The sequence below is a fragment of the Diabrotica undecimpunctata genome, chromosome 1 (genome assembly GCF_040954645.1).
Source record: "Diabrotica undecimpunctata isolate CICGRU chromosome 1, icDiaUnde3, whole genome shotgun sequence".
Taxonomy (NCBI): Eukaryota; Metazoa; Arthropoda; class Insecta; order Coleoptera; family Chrysomelidae; genus Diabrotica; species Diabrotica undecimpunctata.
Window position 1 is genome coordinate 178,316,642 of NC_092803.1, and position 18,237 is coordinate 178,334,878.

The 18,237-nt window shown below is 31.0% G+C and overlaps 2 protein-coding genes across 2 annotated transcripts in view; one reads left to right on the forward strand and one right to left on the reverse strand.

The window, feature by feature from the left end:
• Nucleotides 1-5,524: 5,524 nt before the first annotated feature.
• LOC140432613 (uncharacterized) lies at nt 5,525-8,368 on the reverse strand. Its single transcript, XM_072520641.1, has 5 exons — nt 7,954-8,368; nt 7,632-7,849; nt 7,330-7,571; nt 7,035-7,172; nt 5,525-6,862 (listed from the first exon to the last, which is right to left on the reverse strand). The coding sequence occupies exons 2-5, from the start codon at nt 7,844-7,846 to the stop codon at nt 6,531-6,533; spliced, it is 927 nt and encodes a 308-aa protein (XP_072376742.1). The 5' UTR covers nt 7,847-7,849; nt 7,954-8,368; the 3' UTR covers nt 5,525-6,530.
• Nucleotides 8,369-15,625: 7,257 nt separating this feature from the next.
• Nucleotides 15,626-18,237, forward strand: part of Fem-1 (protein fem-1 homolog B) — a 29,082-nt gene continuing 26,470 nt past the window's right edge. The window contains exon 1 of the mRNA XM_072520642.1: nt 15,626-15,950. Within this exon, the coding sequence (XP_072376743.1) occupies nt 15,807-15,950 (144 nt within the window). The 5' untranslated portion in view covers nt 15,626-15,806. The remainder of the gene's footprint in view (nt 15,951-18,237) is intronic.

Genomic DNA, 18,237 nt, shown 5'->3' on the forward strand with positions numbered 1-18,237 from the left:
ATATGCAGATGACACTATAGTTTTTGCCGATAATCTGAATGACTTACAGATATTAACAAATCGCATAACAAAAGTCAGCAACAGATACGGACTAGCTCTTAACATAAAGAAAACCAAATTTATGACAATTAGTACAAAACCAATACTAAACGCTCAACTTACAATCAACCAACAGAATATAGAAAGAGTCGAGCAATATACATATCTAGGCACCAATTTAAATAGCCAATGGGACCACTCAACAGAAATTAAACAGCGAATAATAAAAGCAAAAGCAGCATTCGTTAAAATGAGAAGCATTTTCAACAGTCGAGACATATCATTAAAAACAAAATGCCGTCTATTGAACTGCTACATATTCACAGTTCTGCTCTACGGAATAGAAGCATGGACACTGACTGTTGCGTCTATGAATCGGCTCGAAGCTTTCGAAATGTGGTGTTATAGGCGCATCTTACGTATATCCTGTGTTGACAGAGTTACTAATGTGGAGGTCCTGCGTAGAATGGGGAAAGAATGTGAAATTCTCATGACCGTCAAAACTAAAAAGTTGGAATATCTAGGACATGTAATGAGAAATCAAGAACGTTACGGCCTTCTCCAGCTGATTCTCCAAGGGAAAGTAAATGGTAAGAGAGGACCGGGAAAAAGACGCATTTCCTGGCTTCAAAATTTACGAAAGTGGTATAACACGACTACCACTGAACTGTTCCGCGCTGCAATAAATAAAGTAAAGATAGCCGTGATGATCGCCAACATCCGGAACGGATAGGCACTTTAAGAAGAATAATAATGGACAAAATAATACAAGCAGTACGTAAAGGTCATGGCTACAGAATGGGGAACAAAGAAATCCAAATATTATGTTATGCAGACAACGCCGCATTAATCGCCGAGAAAGAAGACGAACTCCAAATATTAACAAACATCTTCAATATAACAGCCAAGAAATACAATATAATAATATCAGCAAAAAAAACCAAATTTATGACAACATCTAAATACCCACTACGATGTAAAATCGAAATTGATGGGAACATAATAAAGCAGCAAGCAAGGTTTAGATATCTGGGAATAGATATAACTAGTTACGGAGATGTTGAAGAAGAAGTACGGCAACAAAGTTTAAAAGCAAGTAAAGCGGCGGGATCTCTTAATGACACAATCTAGAAGAACAAACACCTAAAATAAGACACAAAAACAAGAATCTATAAAGCAGCAATTAGACCTATATTAACATACACGGCAGAGACAAAACCTGATACATCTAAAACGAGACGACTACTAGAAACAACAAAGATGAAAATACTCCGACGAATATCAGGGAAAAGTCTGTTGGATAGGGAGAGAAGCGAAAACATATGAAGAGCATGCAATATAGAAGACATAAATGGATGGGTGAAAAAACGGAAACAGGAGTGGAACGAACAGATTAGTAGAATGGCAGAGGATAGGATAGTACGAATAGCACGAGATAAGTCACCAAATGGACGAAGAAGTATTGGCAGACCAAGAAAAATATGGTGCGACAATTTAAACAATTTAGGAGGCTAATATTGAAGAAGAAAGAGACTTTAAATCCTACGTACAAGAAGGAAGAAGAAGAAGATAAATAAATAGTAACTCAATCTTCATTCACTTGAGAATAAGCATAATCGCTTTTATGATCATTATTTACTTGTATTTCAAACAATTGCAAACTTCTTTAACAGTTTGAAATAAATATTTTTGAGCAGGTAAAGAATTAAGAATTGCCGTCTGAATGCTGTCTAAATACAATAAGTAATAAAATATTTCTAAATGAACGAACGTTTTGTATGTGTTAGTAAGAATTTACCACAGACCATACATACTCGGTTTGTGGAATTTACCCTTAGGTTCATTATCAAAAAACCTCTTTTGTTTAAGTACCATGGTCATCAAATTATTATAAAAAGGTATTTGTTATTGATTATTTAAAAACATGATTATTTTTATTAAATTTTAATTTGAAAAATCAGTAAACCTTTGAAATTAATGAAAAATGTATATAGCAGGATAACTAGAATAAATACACTTTTTAGTGTTTACATCTATTTTCAATACTTTTAATTGTTAAAAAAATATTCAATCAATCAATATTAGGAAATATGGTAAGTATATGGTATACACTATTTAAAATGTTTATAAAAAAAACAACACTCAAAATCCAACTGTAACTTAACCTCAAAGGTATAAATAAACAACACGTTACAAAAATTATATCGAATGATCCAATCATCCAATCCGAAAATTAGAATTTGTAAAACTTCAACTAATAACTAATACCAACTTACATTCAAAAATACTGTCGATTGAGAGCGAACTGTACCGATTGTAATTTCCATTGGCATGGCTAGCAACAATATCGCTGTTCAGATAATTCAATTTCGGGAAAATTAAAATATTAAAATATGATGTATGTGTTGCCATCTACTCAAAGAATTGTTAAACGTTAGTGTATTTGAATGCCACTCATTTTAACTGCGGCTTGAACATACCCCTTTAAGGCGAGTACACATTTGAGCATTCGCCCTGAATGATCATGCAATCCAGTGGGAGAGGTAAGCTTTTCAGCGAACGGCCACGCGCCACGCCCCGCATGAGCACTGAGCCCTGAGCCGGAAGTAGAGGCAAACTTTGAACACGGAATTCACTCGGCCCTATCAAGTTACGGTTAACCGAAACCAAATAAAAGTTGCAATTTTTATTAACCAATAATTATTTAAGCCATAGTAGACTGTCTGAAGGATTATACACACTTTACATTACATGATTTATCATGTGATTTGTCATATGATTTGGTCATAAGTGAAATTTACATGTTTACACTGTGTGATTTGTCATATGATTTTGTTATAAGCACTGTCATGCGGCTCGTCATAGCTTGTCACAGGAGAATAGGACGGTGCCTATTCCGCATGATAAAATCATATGATTTTCGGTAATAATACGGGTAACACCAACATATTTAAATATCGCGCCTTATTCTTATGTCAATTCAATAACATTCCCTTACCCAGCCAGAGACAACATTCTTTATTTATTTTTTGTTTGTTACATTGATATTGAGAATGCCATGTACAGAGAATGCCAGATGACAGGATTCCAAAACAGATCTTGACGTGGACACCACAAGGGAGAAGGAAAAGAGGAAGGCCGAGAAAAAGCTGGAGAGAGGGAATTGAAAAAGAACTAGAGGAAAGAGAAATCCCTCCAGGCCTATGGCTGAATAGAGAAGAATGGCGGTTAGGAGTCGGAAGGCGTCGGAGAACGCTGTAAACCGATAGTAGAGAGATATCGCAACGTCAAACGTTAATACCGTATTGAGACGTAAATAACGGATAACGGTCTGTTGAAACACAGGTATCAAGAGAGTTATCGCGCAAATTGTTCTGGGGGCAGAGTTGCCAGATTGGGGTATTTTCCCCCATTTTTGGGGTAATTTCAAAGGGTCTGGGGGAATTTTTATAAGCTAAAATGGATGGGGGATTTTTTGGGGGAAAAATTGTGGCAGATTTAGGGAATCATCATTAATTAAATTTGCGAATGTAGATAGAACTCACTAGAAAAGACTATTTCCTTAATTTCCTACATAAATAAATAATATACATATCTGATTTTTTTAGTAGATACCTTTAAGGCATCCAAAAAAATGTACTTATCTAAATTTTTTACAAAAATATAGTCTTTTGTGAAAATATGTAAGTTGCAGAAATATGTACTTCCATATATCGGCTGTGGATTAAAATTACGTTGGATGCAGAATATAGCCAAAACGGAAGGCTAAGAAATTTGGGAATTATTGAGTTAATAAAAGAACAAATGGGATTCAGATTCAGAGCCTAGTCGTCCCAATTCTACACATAATCAATGGTGTCCGATTTTCTAATTTTGTTTTTTAAATTTAATTTTCATTTTTAAATACAACTGACATCACTGGTGACATCAGTTTTTATAAATCGTGAAGTAATAAAATTGTTCTCATTTTTTTAGTATGAAAAATTATTCTAATTCATTGTTTTAGTATAAATAGTATAAAAAATTATAGTACAGTCTGTTCTAGTCTACAGTCTTTTCAAATTTATAAAAATTGTTATTATGCGACAAAATTTTAAGTTTGGGGGATTTAAGCTTAAATTTGGGGGAATTTCAGTTTCTAAGTGGGGGATTTAGAAAATCGCATCTGGCAACTCTGTCTGGGGGGTACGATAAGACTTAACGTTATTATGACAACCGACGTTTGGCATTAACTGTAACCTAGAAATTAATGTTAGTCATAGAGCCATAAAGCCATACTCGAATATAACTACTTGTACTTAACTGTTTTTTTTTTTTATTGAATAATGGATTTGGAAATTGATGCAGCAATAATAGCTGGTGCTGATGATAACGAAATTGAAGACTTAATTCTTGTTAATTTGCTACAAGGAGAAGATATTGAGCAGGTAGACGTGCACTTTAATTTTAATGATTTAACCAATAGTCAATGTAAAGATTTCTTTCGGTTTAGCTCCGATAACATTAGATTATTGGTTAATTTGTTAAGAATTCCAAATGAAATTCGAACTGCCAATAGGAATAAAGTAGCAGGTAAACAAAGTATACCAAATGTAGTTGTATCAAATGATTTAAAGTTTATTATTTTTAGGTTTAACTGCTCTCTGTATCCTTTTAAGAAGGTTAATTTACCCTAATCGTCTAAAGGATATACAAATTTTATTTGGTCTATCCCCGCAGTCTTTATCCCATATAATAAATTACATGATAGATTTTATTATAAACACTTGGGGCCACCTTTTAAATGATTTAGGAAACCATGCTTGGCTTAATATTGAAAAAATGGAGTATTATTCCCAGGTAATGTTATTACACAATTATAAATTTATTCCATAATTTTGGTAACTTAAAGATAGTGTCTTAACTTGTTTTGTCAAAAATGTGATGTTTATTGACGTTTTAATTTCCAATCCGGTAATCATTCTCCACATACAAACATTAGTAAATTGTAAGTTCAATTTAAAAGTGTGATGTGTATTAGTGTTAAATATAAGTATTTGTTTATTATTTGAATACTGTATTTTAGGCAGTAAGAAATAATGGTGGAGGTTTACCAAACTGTTGGGGATTTATCGATGGTACTATTCGACCAATATGCCGCCCATCAGTAGACCAACAGAATTATTATTCTGGACATAAACGACTGCATTGTGTTAAATATCAATCCATTATATGTCCAGATGGAATAATAGTGAGTCTGCTAGGAGCATACCCTGGCCGACGCCATGATGCAGGTATATTTCGGGAAAGTGGAATATACAATCAATTACAAGCAGCAGCAGTTTATGGAAACCAACGGTTTGTTATATTTGGCGATCAGGCCTATGGTATTAGGGAGCTTCTTATGTGCCCTTATGGAGCTAGACCAAATCTACTACCCCATGAACAGCAATTTAATGCATCAATGAAAGTATTAAGAACATCTGTCGAGTGGGGTTTTCAAAGAGTAGCTGCATTATTTGCATTTGTGGACTACAAAAAAAATTTAAAACTTTTGCTACAAGATGTAGAAAGTATATATAAGGTAGCAGTTCTATTTACAAATATTCATACTTGTTTGTATGGCAGTGAAACAGGAGATTTTTTTAATACAGTGTCACCCACTGTAGAAGAATATTTAGGAATTTAAGAAAAAATAAACATAACAAAAATTGAATTAGTTTTATTTCTAGTAAAATTTACCTATTTAAATATTTCAACCTTAATAAACAATGAAATGGTAGAAAAAAATTAAAAACAGATATTAACAAAATAAATAATTTACATAATCCAAATAATGTAAATACATTATAATGTAAAAAAACAGCACTTTCAGAAAAAATACATAAAATTAAATATACAATATACCAGAATTGTCATGACAAAACATTTATTTACAGATTTACCATTTTTACAAGTATGTAACAAAAATTGAATTAGTTATTTAAATATTTCAACTTCAATAAACAATGAAATGCTAGAAAAAAATTAAAAACCACATATTAACAAAATAAATAATTTACATAATCCAAATAATGTAAATACACTACAATATAAAAAATAGCATTTTCAGAAAAAACTACATAAAAGTAAATTTACAATGTATTTGATGAAAACTGATTACAATTTCTGAGAATAAATCCCAACATATTTAAAGCTCTAGTTGAAGTTTCATTAATATGATATTTAATTAATATTAATATGATAAATTTAGAATTGAAGTTTATACAATAACAATAATTTACTTGTTTTAATTTATTAATAATAATTCCCTTGATCTATCAGAAGTAATTTTTTACATATAAGTAAAGTGATGATGCCGTTTACAAAACGGCATCATCACTAGGAGGAGACTTGTTTACATTCATTTCTTAAATGGGAAAATATTAAGTAATCATCACTTATACTAAATAATTTATTCTACTTATATATTTTCCTTTTTAAATACATTAGTTAATTGCCTTAATCTACCATTAAATCTGTTTTAAAAACTCTTTTAATTGTGATTGTAGTGATTGAATTAATTCCCTCTGGGCTGAGATTGTCTCTCGCAGGCTATTGCGGTCAGAAACTTCCAATTCAAATCTGGCTTTTTCAATTTGTAGCTGTTGTTCTGTTTTTTTTTCTTCTAATGTTATTTGCCGCTCTTGAACTTCAACCTTCCTTTTTTCTAACTGCAATTTATTTTCCTCTAATTCCAGCTCCCGTACTCTAATGTTGTGCTCTCTCTCACTTCTTTCTTGAATGAAAGTTAAGCCACTTCTACGAAGACCTGCACTTTGATTTTTTCGTTTACGGATTGGCCCTGAATAAAATAAATAAATTTCTTTAAAACAAAATATAGCCTAAACAATTATATTACATTTTGTGTTAATTATAATACAGTTATGTCGTAGTTTTTATTGGAACAATTAGAAAACATTCACAGAGGAAGTATTAAACTGTCAGAATAATATTTATGATAAGTTAGAATTAACCTGCTATTTGTTTCCTGCTGCTGGGACCTTCTTCAGCAGTTCCATCATTGAGTGTTTTGATGGGACCCTCATTAACAGTTCCTTCATCTGGTGTTTGCCCATATACCACTTCAGGAGTTTCTCGAGAAGTTGATGCAACTAAAATAACAGTAATACATACAAAATAAAATTCTGTGTACAAAGGAGTATTTTGAAAAAAAAAATGTTATGATTAATAGTAACCAATCACATTTACCATGATTTTATGAATTCCATATTTTTTTAATAAAAGTAAGTATGGAAGTATCAACATTACCACAAGTGTAGTCATGATCACTGATGACATTTTCTTCATTATCAATAGACATGTCTAACTCATCTTTGGCATAATATTTTGCTGCAAGGTCCCTTAGAGCAACACCGATTTCTGAGGATTGTTGCTCCTGTTTTGTTTTGTTTCTTTTTAATTTAGTTGGAGTAATTTTTCTTCTTCTAGCAATGTCCCAAATCTCTTGAAGTAGATTATCTCTTTCCGAAAAAATCTCTTCAACTCCTGATCTGAAAATGTTTACGTAGGAATGAAGACAAATTAGATTTGTTTTATGTGAAAATATTTACCTGACTCTATTTACAGCATCCTTCTTTTTCCAAATTTCCATTAAATGTTTTAAATGGTCTCTTAGCGTTCTGACTGAGAATTCTTTCTTTGTTAGTACAGTCATATTTTCTCTCAGTGCCTCCCATTGTTCTGGTTGTTGCAAAACATTCTGACTTACTACTTGCCTCAATAAAGCCAGATCATCGTCGGAGTTAAACCTGATTCTTTTGTTCATCTTCTGTAAAAACGTAAATATTTTATTATTACCTCTAAATAGGTAACAAATTACCTAACCCATTTAAAATAATGCACAAACTAATAGTGTGTTTTACTTTTACTTACCAGATATTTAAAAAAGAAACGTTAGAAAATAATATAAAATATCTTAACGTATATATAATAATTAATAACTTATAAATAACTAATATCCTAAGCACAAAAAGTATAAAACTTGTCTAAACAAAATAAAAACACACGTGTTTCTCAAAACAAACCAAACAACATAGATAAGGTTAGATTGCTAAACAAGATAATCCACAGTCACAGTTTTAAGTTTCTAAATTTGTATTCTATCAAATATTTTTATGTTTTATGCGAAATGTCAAATTATCGTTTAACGTAATTACCACCCCTTATTTCGACCCAAATAGCGGAAGCCCTTATCCGTTATTAACGTAACATTCACTATGCGCTTGCGTACATGTCAAAATAGCGTATTCCGCTATTAGCGTGCGATAAAAATGCACTTGCGATATCTCTCTAGTAGTAGTAGTAGTAGTACATTGATATTGAACCTATTATCTAATGTGTGCTATTGTGTCGTATTTTTCTTTTATTATTTATTTAGTTTATTTTATTCTTAGTTTAGTGTTTTATAGTCTTCTTAGTCATAATTTTAGTTTAGTTTCTTTATTAATTATTTTTAATTTGGTATAATATCAACACTAAATTTGATATACCCTGTCCACGATTTCTTCGTAAGAGCCACGTGCGAACCCCAAAGGCGTCTGATCTTTTCTTCTTACTGCTGTACGCTGTACGCAGTTGTTGCCGGCGTATTATTATTAAAAGTCGGGAAGCCAATGCAATCAAAGATTTATTTTCCATTATAATGGTTTCAAAAATCTAATAGTTGATACCTATACTGTGTCTAATATCTCTATGACCATAAACAAAACAAAATCAATAAAACCTCACTCATTGTCACTCATATCATAAGTCATAACTTATCATGCAATGTAAACACGATTTTTTAACACATGGTAGAAACGAGGAATCATAACAAATCTCATATGATATTGTCATATGATAAAATCATGTAGTGTAAAGTCTACTTTATGTGGGCCAATTGCGGTAGTTTTTTTTTTAATTTTTGCTCCTTCTTTCCGATATGAACCTTTAAGACTTTCCACTTTCTTCCGGCATTCCTTTTTTGTCATTTTCATTAGGTCTGAAAGTTGCTGCCATGCATCTTCTTTTTAAAGTTTGTTGAAATAAAATTTATGTTTTGAATTTCAAAAAATCTTCGGAAATGGCCGATAAGTAAAAGTTAACTGTCTTGAGACATTTCCATTTTTTGTTTCTTTATTACGCAAGAAATATATCTATCTATATAAAAGGCTAGGACGACAAGTCACACTGTTTGTCCGGTAGGGTAACTACGCCACCTAGGAAAAAAATCTGAACTACCAACATCTGATATTTCAATCATATTTTGTTATATAAAATATAGGTTACTATCAAGGTTAGTAAAAGACAGGTTGCATGGTAACTGTGATATTGACAGAATGAAATATGTCACCGTGACGTCACCCAGAGGTTCAATTTTACGAATGGTTTGAGAACAGAATAGGATAAGTGGTTTGGAGAATATATTTTGTTGTTAAATATCGTTAGTGTTTTTGTTTATGTTTATATCTTGAGATATAATGTGTCTATAGATATCCTTGAGTGTTTTTTAGTATATAACTTGAACCCCAAAACTGTTATCTTCTTCTACTTCTTCTAATGGCGCTACAACCCTTTGTGAGTCTTGGCCTGCTTAACAATGTTCTTCCATTCTGCCCTGTCGGATACTTTCCTTCGCCACTGCCTGATGTTCATGGATTTAAGATCCCTCTCTACGTCGTCTATCCATCTTTTACGGGGCCTTTCTCTTGTTCTGTTTCCTTGGGGCTTCCAAAACTGTTATACAAGTGTTAAAATACATTTAATGTGGTTGCTTTAAGCGCCTACTTAATGGATTTTATTTCTGCTATATTATATAGTGAAGGTAAATGTTTAACATAAATTAATTCAAGTATTTTCTATTGATTCAAATAACTGGTGGAAATATTTGCAGTGTAGCAATCTGCAAAAATAATTCAAAAAAGTCCAAACTGGATGTAAGGGATTTAATGCTTTTTACATTTCCAAAAAATGTAAAAATTCAAAAGCAATGGATCAGCAAGTGTCATAGGAAGGATAAGTGGTTGTGTGTTAATAAAAGAGTTTGTAGTTTACACTTTCGCATGAAAGATTATAAGCTATTTAAAAGCTAAACCATTAAACATACAACCTAAAAAGTTGGAAAAAAATGGTGTTAATTCATTGACTTAGAGTTATTTTTGAGATTGAGTTTTACAAAAGAAAGTAAAAAAAGAAATAAATTTCTACTACCAAATGAAGAATATGTAAAAGAAATAAGTATGAGATCAAAAAACGTGACCAGGAGAGAAAACACATATGTTGCCGGACATATAATTTTACAGAATACAATACTAAAGAGGAGCAGACAAAAATAATACACATGAATATTTCTACCCAACATATTGATTTACCAGAAAAACCTTCATGTAATAAAGAATAGAATTAGTTATACTAAAAAGAGAATTAAGGAACATGAAAGAAGAAAACGTGAAACTTCAACAAAAACTTCTAGAAAAAGAAGATACTGAAAACAATCGTAAATAATGGATTAGAGAACTTTTTAACTCCTAATCAACTACAAGTAATATTTAAAAGAAAACAAAGGCTCGCTGGCCCCAAAAATAATTATCAAGGGTTTTTAACCTAAGGTACTTTAGTACGCTTAAGTACGTTTTGCACTATATGCATTATCCCCAACTCAAAAGTATACTCAAAATAATTTAAACAAGTTAATTGTATTCAAATATAGTACATTTGCATGCTTTAGTCACATATATACACAAGAAAGAACCTACATTTAGTTTAATTTAGTAGTAGTGCCATTCTACTACATATATTTAGTTGCACTAATATTCTACTATTTCTGTAACTTTGTAGGTATCTCCCACATTTTTTAAAGATAAAATTAAATATATTGTCATTAAAATTCCAAACGTATTTTTTTAATATACATAGAATAATATATTTTCAATCATTGTTACTTATCGAGTTCATTTCAAGGAGTAAAGTAAATGATTTTGAATGTAGCATTCTCAGTGACGTCATTTCCGCCATTGGACTCTCGACGCTGATTGGTGTGAAGTTACCCGACAACCTGTCTATTTACTAACCTTGGGTTACTGTCATAGTAGGAGAGTATAAAAAATCTTTATATACATTTACATTTATATACAGCCGTAAAAATGAAAGATTACCCATGAAGGATCATATCAATCACTTATTTTGTATTTGCTGTCTTTTTCTATAAATAACAAATGTTTGTTATAGAAAAAGACAGAAAATACAAAATAAGTGATTGATATGATCGTTTATGGATAATCTTTCATTTTTCCGACTGTACTTATTATAAAAATGAAATGACGTTTAACAAACGTCATGAAATAAAAATTAAATAAAATTAAGTAAAATTAAATAAAATTAAATACAATTAAACAAAATTATGTAAAATTAAACAAAATTAAATAAAATTAAATAAAATTAAATAAAAAAAATTAAATTAAATTAAATGTAATGATATAATCAAAATGAAGTTATTAGACATAAATACATGATAATACTGAAAATGTAAATGATGAATAAATTCTACATAATATTTAACAAATTTTAAAAATTACTAAAATCATTAAACAAAATTTTTATAGAAAAAATTAAGATTTTTTGAATTTTAAAGAACTTAAACGTGTGTTGTTATTATAAAAAAATATTAACAATTATCATATAGTAATAACACGCTATAAGAAGTATTCACTTCAGTCGGCACTCCCCAAGAGCCACGAGCCGTTTTTATTTTTTTTTAAATTAATGAATGACTATAGATGGCAATTGATTGGATCTCCCGTTGAATGCGACGAGCTAAATTACTAATAGTTTATAATAAATTGCACAATAAGGTTAACTAGCGTATGCGTTCCAATTCATTACTATCCCCGTACACATCGAGCACGAAATTGATGCCTACTCACTTTCCGAAGTACCGACAACTCTCGGCTGGGGCTGAGCGATGCGTGCGGATCCGTTCGGCTCGGCTAGTATCTATGTCAGCAAAACAGTGCGAATGAATTCTCAAGTGTGTAAGCGACATTAAATGTGACTAAAAAGTCTTAAGTGTAAAAAAATTGAAACATTGTAAATTTCTCATTTATTTTGATTTTAAAATATAGGATTTGGTATATGGCATGTATAAATTTTAAGAAAATAAATTTTGTATAAATATAATTATTAGTTTTTGTACATTATTTTAACATTTTTATAAACAGTATAAATGGATATTTTTGAGAGAGAAACGTCTAATTTAACCACAAAAATTTGTAGAGGACGGCGTATGATACCCTAGAAGACGTGAATGCCTATGAAAATCTAAATTAGCCGATTATCATGGGGAAATGAACAATGAAATTTTTATTAAATGGATAAGTGAATATATACCTTGGATACAATATATAATAACATACCTATATTTTTATATACCCTATATAATAACATACCTTGGATACATACCTTGTATGCAGCCTAAATAAGGAATAGGACCACTCACAGGAAATAAGATGTCGTATAGAAAAGGCGAGAGCTGTCTTCAATCACATCAGGAAGATTTTATGTAATATGCACCTGAACATTGATATAAGAACACGAGTCTTGAGATGCTATGTATTTTCTACCCTTTTATATGGAGTCGAAGACTGGACCTTGACAGAGGCAACATCCAAACGATTAGAAGCCTTCGAAATCTGGTGCTACCACCGCATGCTCAAAATTTCCTATATCCATTATGTTACAAATAACACCGCGATCCAACGTATAAATAAAGATCTGGAAATTATGCGTATCGTGAAAATCAGAAAGATGACATACTTAGGGCATGTGATGCGCAATGAGAAGTATCAACTAATTTTACCAGGCAAGATAGAAGGCAAAAGATCTCAAGGGCGCAGAAGGACATCGTGGTTGAAGAACATCAGACAGTGGGCAGGAATGACTACCATACATCTATTTAGAGCAGCTGTCAACAAAGTTGTATGGACCAACGTGATTGCCAACATCCACAGAGGTGAGACACCAAAAGAAGAAGAAGATAAGTGAATAAATAATTCCCAAGTTAGAAGAGTCATCATTAATTGTGATGGATAATGCTCCATATCACAATGTTCTTTTAGAAAAGCAACCGTCCACTGTTTCAACTAGAATGAAAATCATTACTTAGTCACAGAATGAATAATAATCAGAATGCCCACTCTCAGATGGTCAGATGCCACCTTTGAAGTTTGTCAGCACACGATCGCCATATTTTAGACGGAAACATAGACTCGAATTGAGAAAGTTGTGACAAGCTACGACAGAACTATAATTTAAATTTTTAGATATTAATAATTTAGTACATTTGAAATAATTTAATCTATTCTTCAACTAAAAGTACGAATAAAATAGTGCATATTATGTCTATAGTTGCCGTAAATAAATTAAACCGGGTTAATTTTTCTATGCGCACCAGATAAAATTCCACTGAACAGCACTGGTTCCGACTAAAACATGGCTGATTCCGTCTGCGCGAACGAGATGCGCGTACTTATTTTTTCAAGCAGAGTGGGCATTCTGATTGTTTATTATTCTGTGACCTAGTACCAAAACTCACAAAACCTGAATTATTACAAATTGTAAAAATGAACCGAAAAGAATAATTGATGATCTACTAAGAGAACACGACCATGAATTGTTGAGAATACCTTTTTATCGTATTAGTCATATTACAAAAAGTATATTGGTAGAGATGGACATGTTGATAGTGCTGTTATAAATATGTGGAAAAGAGGCACTAAACCAATGTAACGTAGAAAAAAAATGGTTGACATTAACATTCAACCAATCATAATAAATACTGGTAGTATGTGACCAGCGTATTTTATTTAAAAATAATTAAACGAAATAAAATTTTTGTTCAAAAATGAATTACTATTAATTGAATTAATATTTGCAGCCACTTTTTGACTGGCAGGCAACGTATTATCAATATATTTTCCTAATTTTATTTTCTAACGTAGTGATCCTGTAGTGAGATTTTGAGCTAAATAGGTAAGTAAAAAAAGGGTAAAAATAAAAAAAAAAGGATAATATAGAAGTTATATAAAGTAGGTATATAAGAATATATTGTTATATGTAATATAAAAGATATACAGGTTGGATATATTACTCATAGACCAGCGTTTCTCAACCTTTTACCATTTGCGACCCAATCTTCCATAATTATTTTCACCGCGCCCCCTCTCGTACAATAACATTATATCTATGTAATAATAATGTACCTTGAGTATTTTAACAAAAAACTTACAGTAAAATCTTACTGTAATTACCATATTACCGAGAATAAATAAATTTATTGATATGTGGCACCGATTTCGAACCGATTGCCTTTCGTCGCGAGTAGTTCCAATATTTTGAACATTCTCGATCGTCTGTCTGCCTGAATCCACACTCCCCACTTCTGACCGTGAACAGTCTTAAGGCGGAGTCCCATGTATCCTATAATCCGATTTCCGACATCCGACATACGAAAATTGACTTTTTTTGTAGTTGCTATTTGGAAGCTAGAAGCTAGTCACATTGTTGCGATTGTCGGATACGAAAATCCGTATAAACTGTCAACTCTTAAATGGTCAATTTTTTGTTTATTGTTTGGATGTTTGGCTGGTAATTGCTGTTTTACCACTTTAATATTTTCTTTGCCGAATTCTACGTTTTGTTTTTTTTTGCGAATTAAACCAAGTAGACATAATAATAGCGTTTTATGAACTTTACGAACATAGCTTCTTCGATTAAAAGTCAGGCTCAATAAATTGAATGTACAGATGTTAAACTATTGGAATACAATTAGGTTACAAAACAACCGTTTTATGGGAAAAAGTTAAAACAATTTCATCTTTAAGGCGGAGTCCCATGTATCCGATTTCCGACCTCCGACATACGAAAATCGTCTGTTTTCGTAGTTTCTATTTGGAAGCTAGTCATATGCGATTGTCGTTGTCGGATACGAAATTCCGTATTAAAGTGTAAGTGTCAATGGTCAATTTTTTGATTATTGTTTGTTATAATTTTGCTCTTGCTCTATAAATTATTAAATTAAATATAAATTATTAATTTCTTATGGATAACATAGAAGAAAGTATGGAGGAGATCCACGAAATCGAAAATGTAAGATTTGTAGTAATTTTTTTCAAAACATTTTTACATTATTATTGTTTGAGCAGGAATATACTGTGGAAGAGTTGCTAATAAGTTGAGTGATGGCTAGACCTCCTTTATGGGATTCCAGGCTATCAATAAAAGAAAGGTCAAAGACAACTCGTGATAGGCTCTGGCAAGAAATATACGCCGAATTTGGATCTAATCCCCAATTCTCTATTGAATTTCTAGCGGACTGAAAGCAGAGTGGGCATTCTGATTGCAGATTCTGATTTTTTATTATTCTGTGACAGTGCTTCAAATATTGGGAGAATTTGCTATTAACTTTCTCAACATAGCGGACCGTTTAAGTTGGTTTAAGTCAAAACCAGTCATTCCTATTTCAAAATAGTCGCAAATTCGTGAAATGTACCATACTTATCTATTTCAGAAAATTTCATTATATTCAAGGAATAAAAATTAAACTGGCAACTCCTATTTAGCCCAAAAGTCGGGAAAAGACGTTTCTGAATGTCATTTGTCAGTACTGTCAGTGTTTTAAAATATGTGAGCAAGGATAAACTTCAAATACATTGTTAAAGTAAATTATTATTTTTAAATATTAAGGAAGTAAAATGTGTACAGTTAAATACGAATACATACCGGATGATCATCTAATAAATCGTATATATTTTGCATCGAAGGATGGTATGTCAATTGCCCTATACACATCAATTGGTGAAGTTGACAAAAATAAAGTTAATGAACTTTTAAACGAGGTATGTTCAAAAAACTGCTAATCATGCTAATTCAATAAATCCCTTGTTCCTTTATATCCTATAAAACGCATATTTTGTGGAAAATTACGCCCACTTTAGATCAAGCAATTCTGATTATGTTTGAATCATCTTATTAAATGGCTGTTCTTTATCACATCTTTATTTAGAAAAATCTAAATTTATGTTTATCATACATTCAAAATTTTCAAGGCGACCGCTTGAAATCGTAATTTGCTATAACAAATCAGGAAATTTCTAGATATAATTATAGGATATCTTATTTTAAACATTGTAGGTTTGAGATTCAAATCTGAGTTTTTATTTATTAAAATATGTTAAATCATTTTAACTGCGTTTCTGATTATTGTTTTGATTTCTGATTAAAACATGAGTTTTTAACCATCTATAAATATATTTTTAAAGTGGACAAAAACTGTTTTTCTGTTTTCTTAAATCCTTTATTCCATTTTTTATTTTTAACCTTCTAATCAACCCTCTTTAGTGCAGTTAAGGCCTAAATACTCACATCTCTTATATTTTCTAATTTGCTTTTTTAGTACTTTTATAAATTTAAATGTTTGTTACTATTTTTGTTTTGTTTTATTGGTTTTGTCAACATTCAAAATTTAAACTATGTAAATATATAATTAAACCTCTTTGTTTTAAAATACAGGGAGTTTATGGACATTTTTCAATATCTAATTATAGTACAATATTTATATGTAATTTTCAAAAATTCCACAAAAAGTGATAAATTATTTTCTACATTGTTAATGTAATTTTTCATGACATTCTGGATTCTTAACTTTAACAGGATATTTGGGGTGATAGAATTAATTACCCTAACTGGACACCTTTTAATATAAAAATATTAGGGTAGATAAATAAACTGTTGGTTTATTTTTAACTTATCTGCTTCCTTAGTTTTAAAAGTCAAAATGTCAGTATGTAAACTATTTTTACATTTTATTCATATTGACCATTGATACAATTTTACTAATACATTGAAACAATTAACCCCGAGTCTGTTTAATAAAGATTTATGTCTATACCAAAAAGTGCACTCACAACCATACCATTCTATTTTACATAGGTATCAATATAGTCAATACTACCATTAATATTATAATTTCATTATGATCACCAAAACAGGAGTTTTCTTGTTTTCTTAATACATTTGTTTAATATGGAGGACTGGGTTAACTTTTGTTTTCTTTATTGAAAATAAATAAAAACAATTGTATTTTCTATACATCATTTCTGATAAATATAACAATTTTGATTGCTTTACTGTATTTAACATCAAAATGTGTGGAAAAACAATGTTTTTCAAATTTCTTTTATAATAAACATCATCTCACAACATAATACAGAAAGGTGGCTAAATATAATGATTTCAGAGATAGGCTTTAAAGCAGTTTTATTGTTTAACTTCATGGGCTGATCTCCTACAGTAATAGGATTTTCAAGTAAAAAAGTTACAGCTTCATTGTGAGTGTATAGTTTGTATCATGAAGATATAATAGTGGATGATACCTCATGATTGGCAAAAATCTAAATTTGAGCCTATTCTTAATCTGAATGAGCTCTCAAATATATGATGATACATGGACTGACCAGGCTAATGGTCAGCTGGACTGATATGTGATAGGTGGCAGCTAAATAATTGGAAAAGAACTGGGAACATCACAGTGACATACAGCAAATCTTTGTAAAATCTACAAGTGTATGATTCTGTAAACACAGATGTGTTATAGAAGGCTATGGTCGAAATGGAAGTCTCTAGAAAGCTGTTATGATTAACATATACCCTGATTGGAATCAGTATACCACCAATATACAATGGAGTGACAAATACTTAGTACAGGACCATAACTTGAACATACAGCAAAATTTAATTAAATTAATTTTATGTAAATTAGTCAGTGTAACTAAACCTAGTGTAAACCATGGCGACACAGTATACGATAACAACATTAAATCACGTTTTTGAGTAACGAATGCCAACAATTAGCTCCCGAACAGCTGTAGTGTAAAAATGAAGTGGCCGGCTTATCAATAGATTAATTGTTTCACTATGATCAGTTACTATCAGTAGCGTAACTGCCATAAACTATTGCTTCTTAACTTGTTATATTTATTTTTATAAATTGTCTGTAAAGTGTTTGATGTTTGTGTGGTTATTAACAATTTATTTATATCGTTTGTATGTTAACTTTGGTAAGTGGATATTTTCAATCACTTCTTTGTGAATTATAATATTTTTTATTTAATACTGGCAGTCAAC

What these genes read in the sequence shown, in the direction of transcription:
- LOC140432613 (XM_072520641.1), bottom strand. Translation starts at nt 7,846, where the DNA reads ATGAACAAAAGAATCAGGTTTAACTCCGACGATGATCTGGCTTTATTG. An exon ending in GATGCTGTAAATAGAGTCAG is followed by an intron (nt 7,572 to 7,631) that starts GTAAATATTTTC and finishes AAACATTTTCAG; the next exon opens with ATCAGGAGTTGAAGAGATTT. An exon ending in CAGCAGGAAACAAATAGCAG is followed by an intron (nt 6,863 to 7,034) that starts GTTAATTCTAAC and finishes TATTTTATTCAG; the next exon opens with GGCCAATCCGTAAACGAAAA.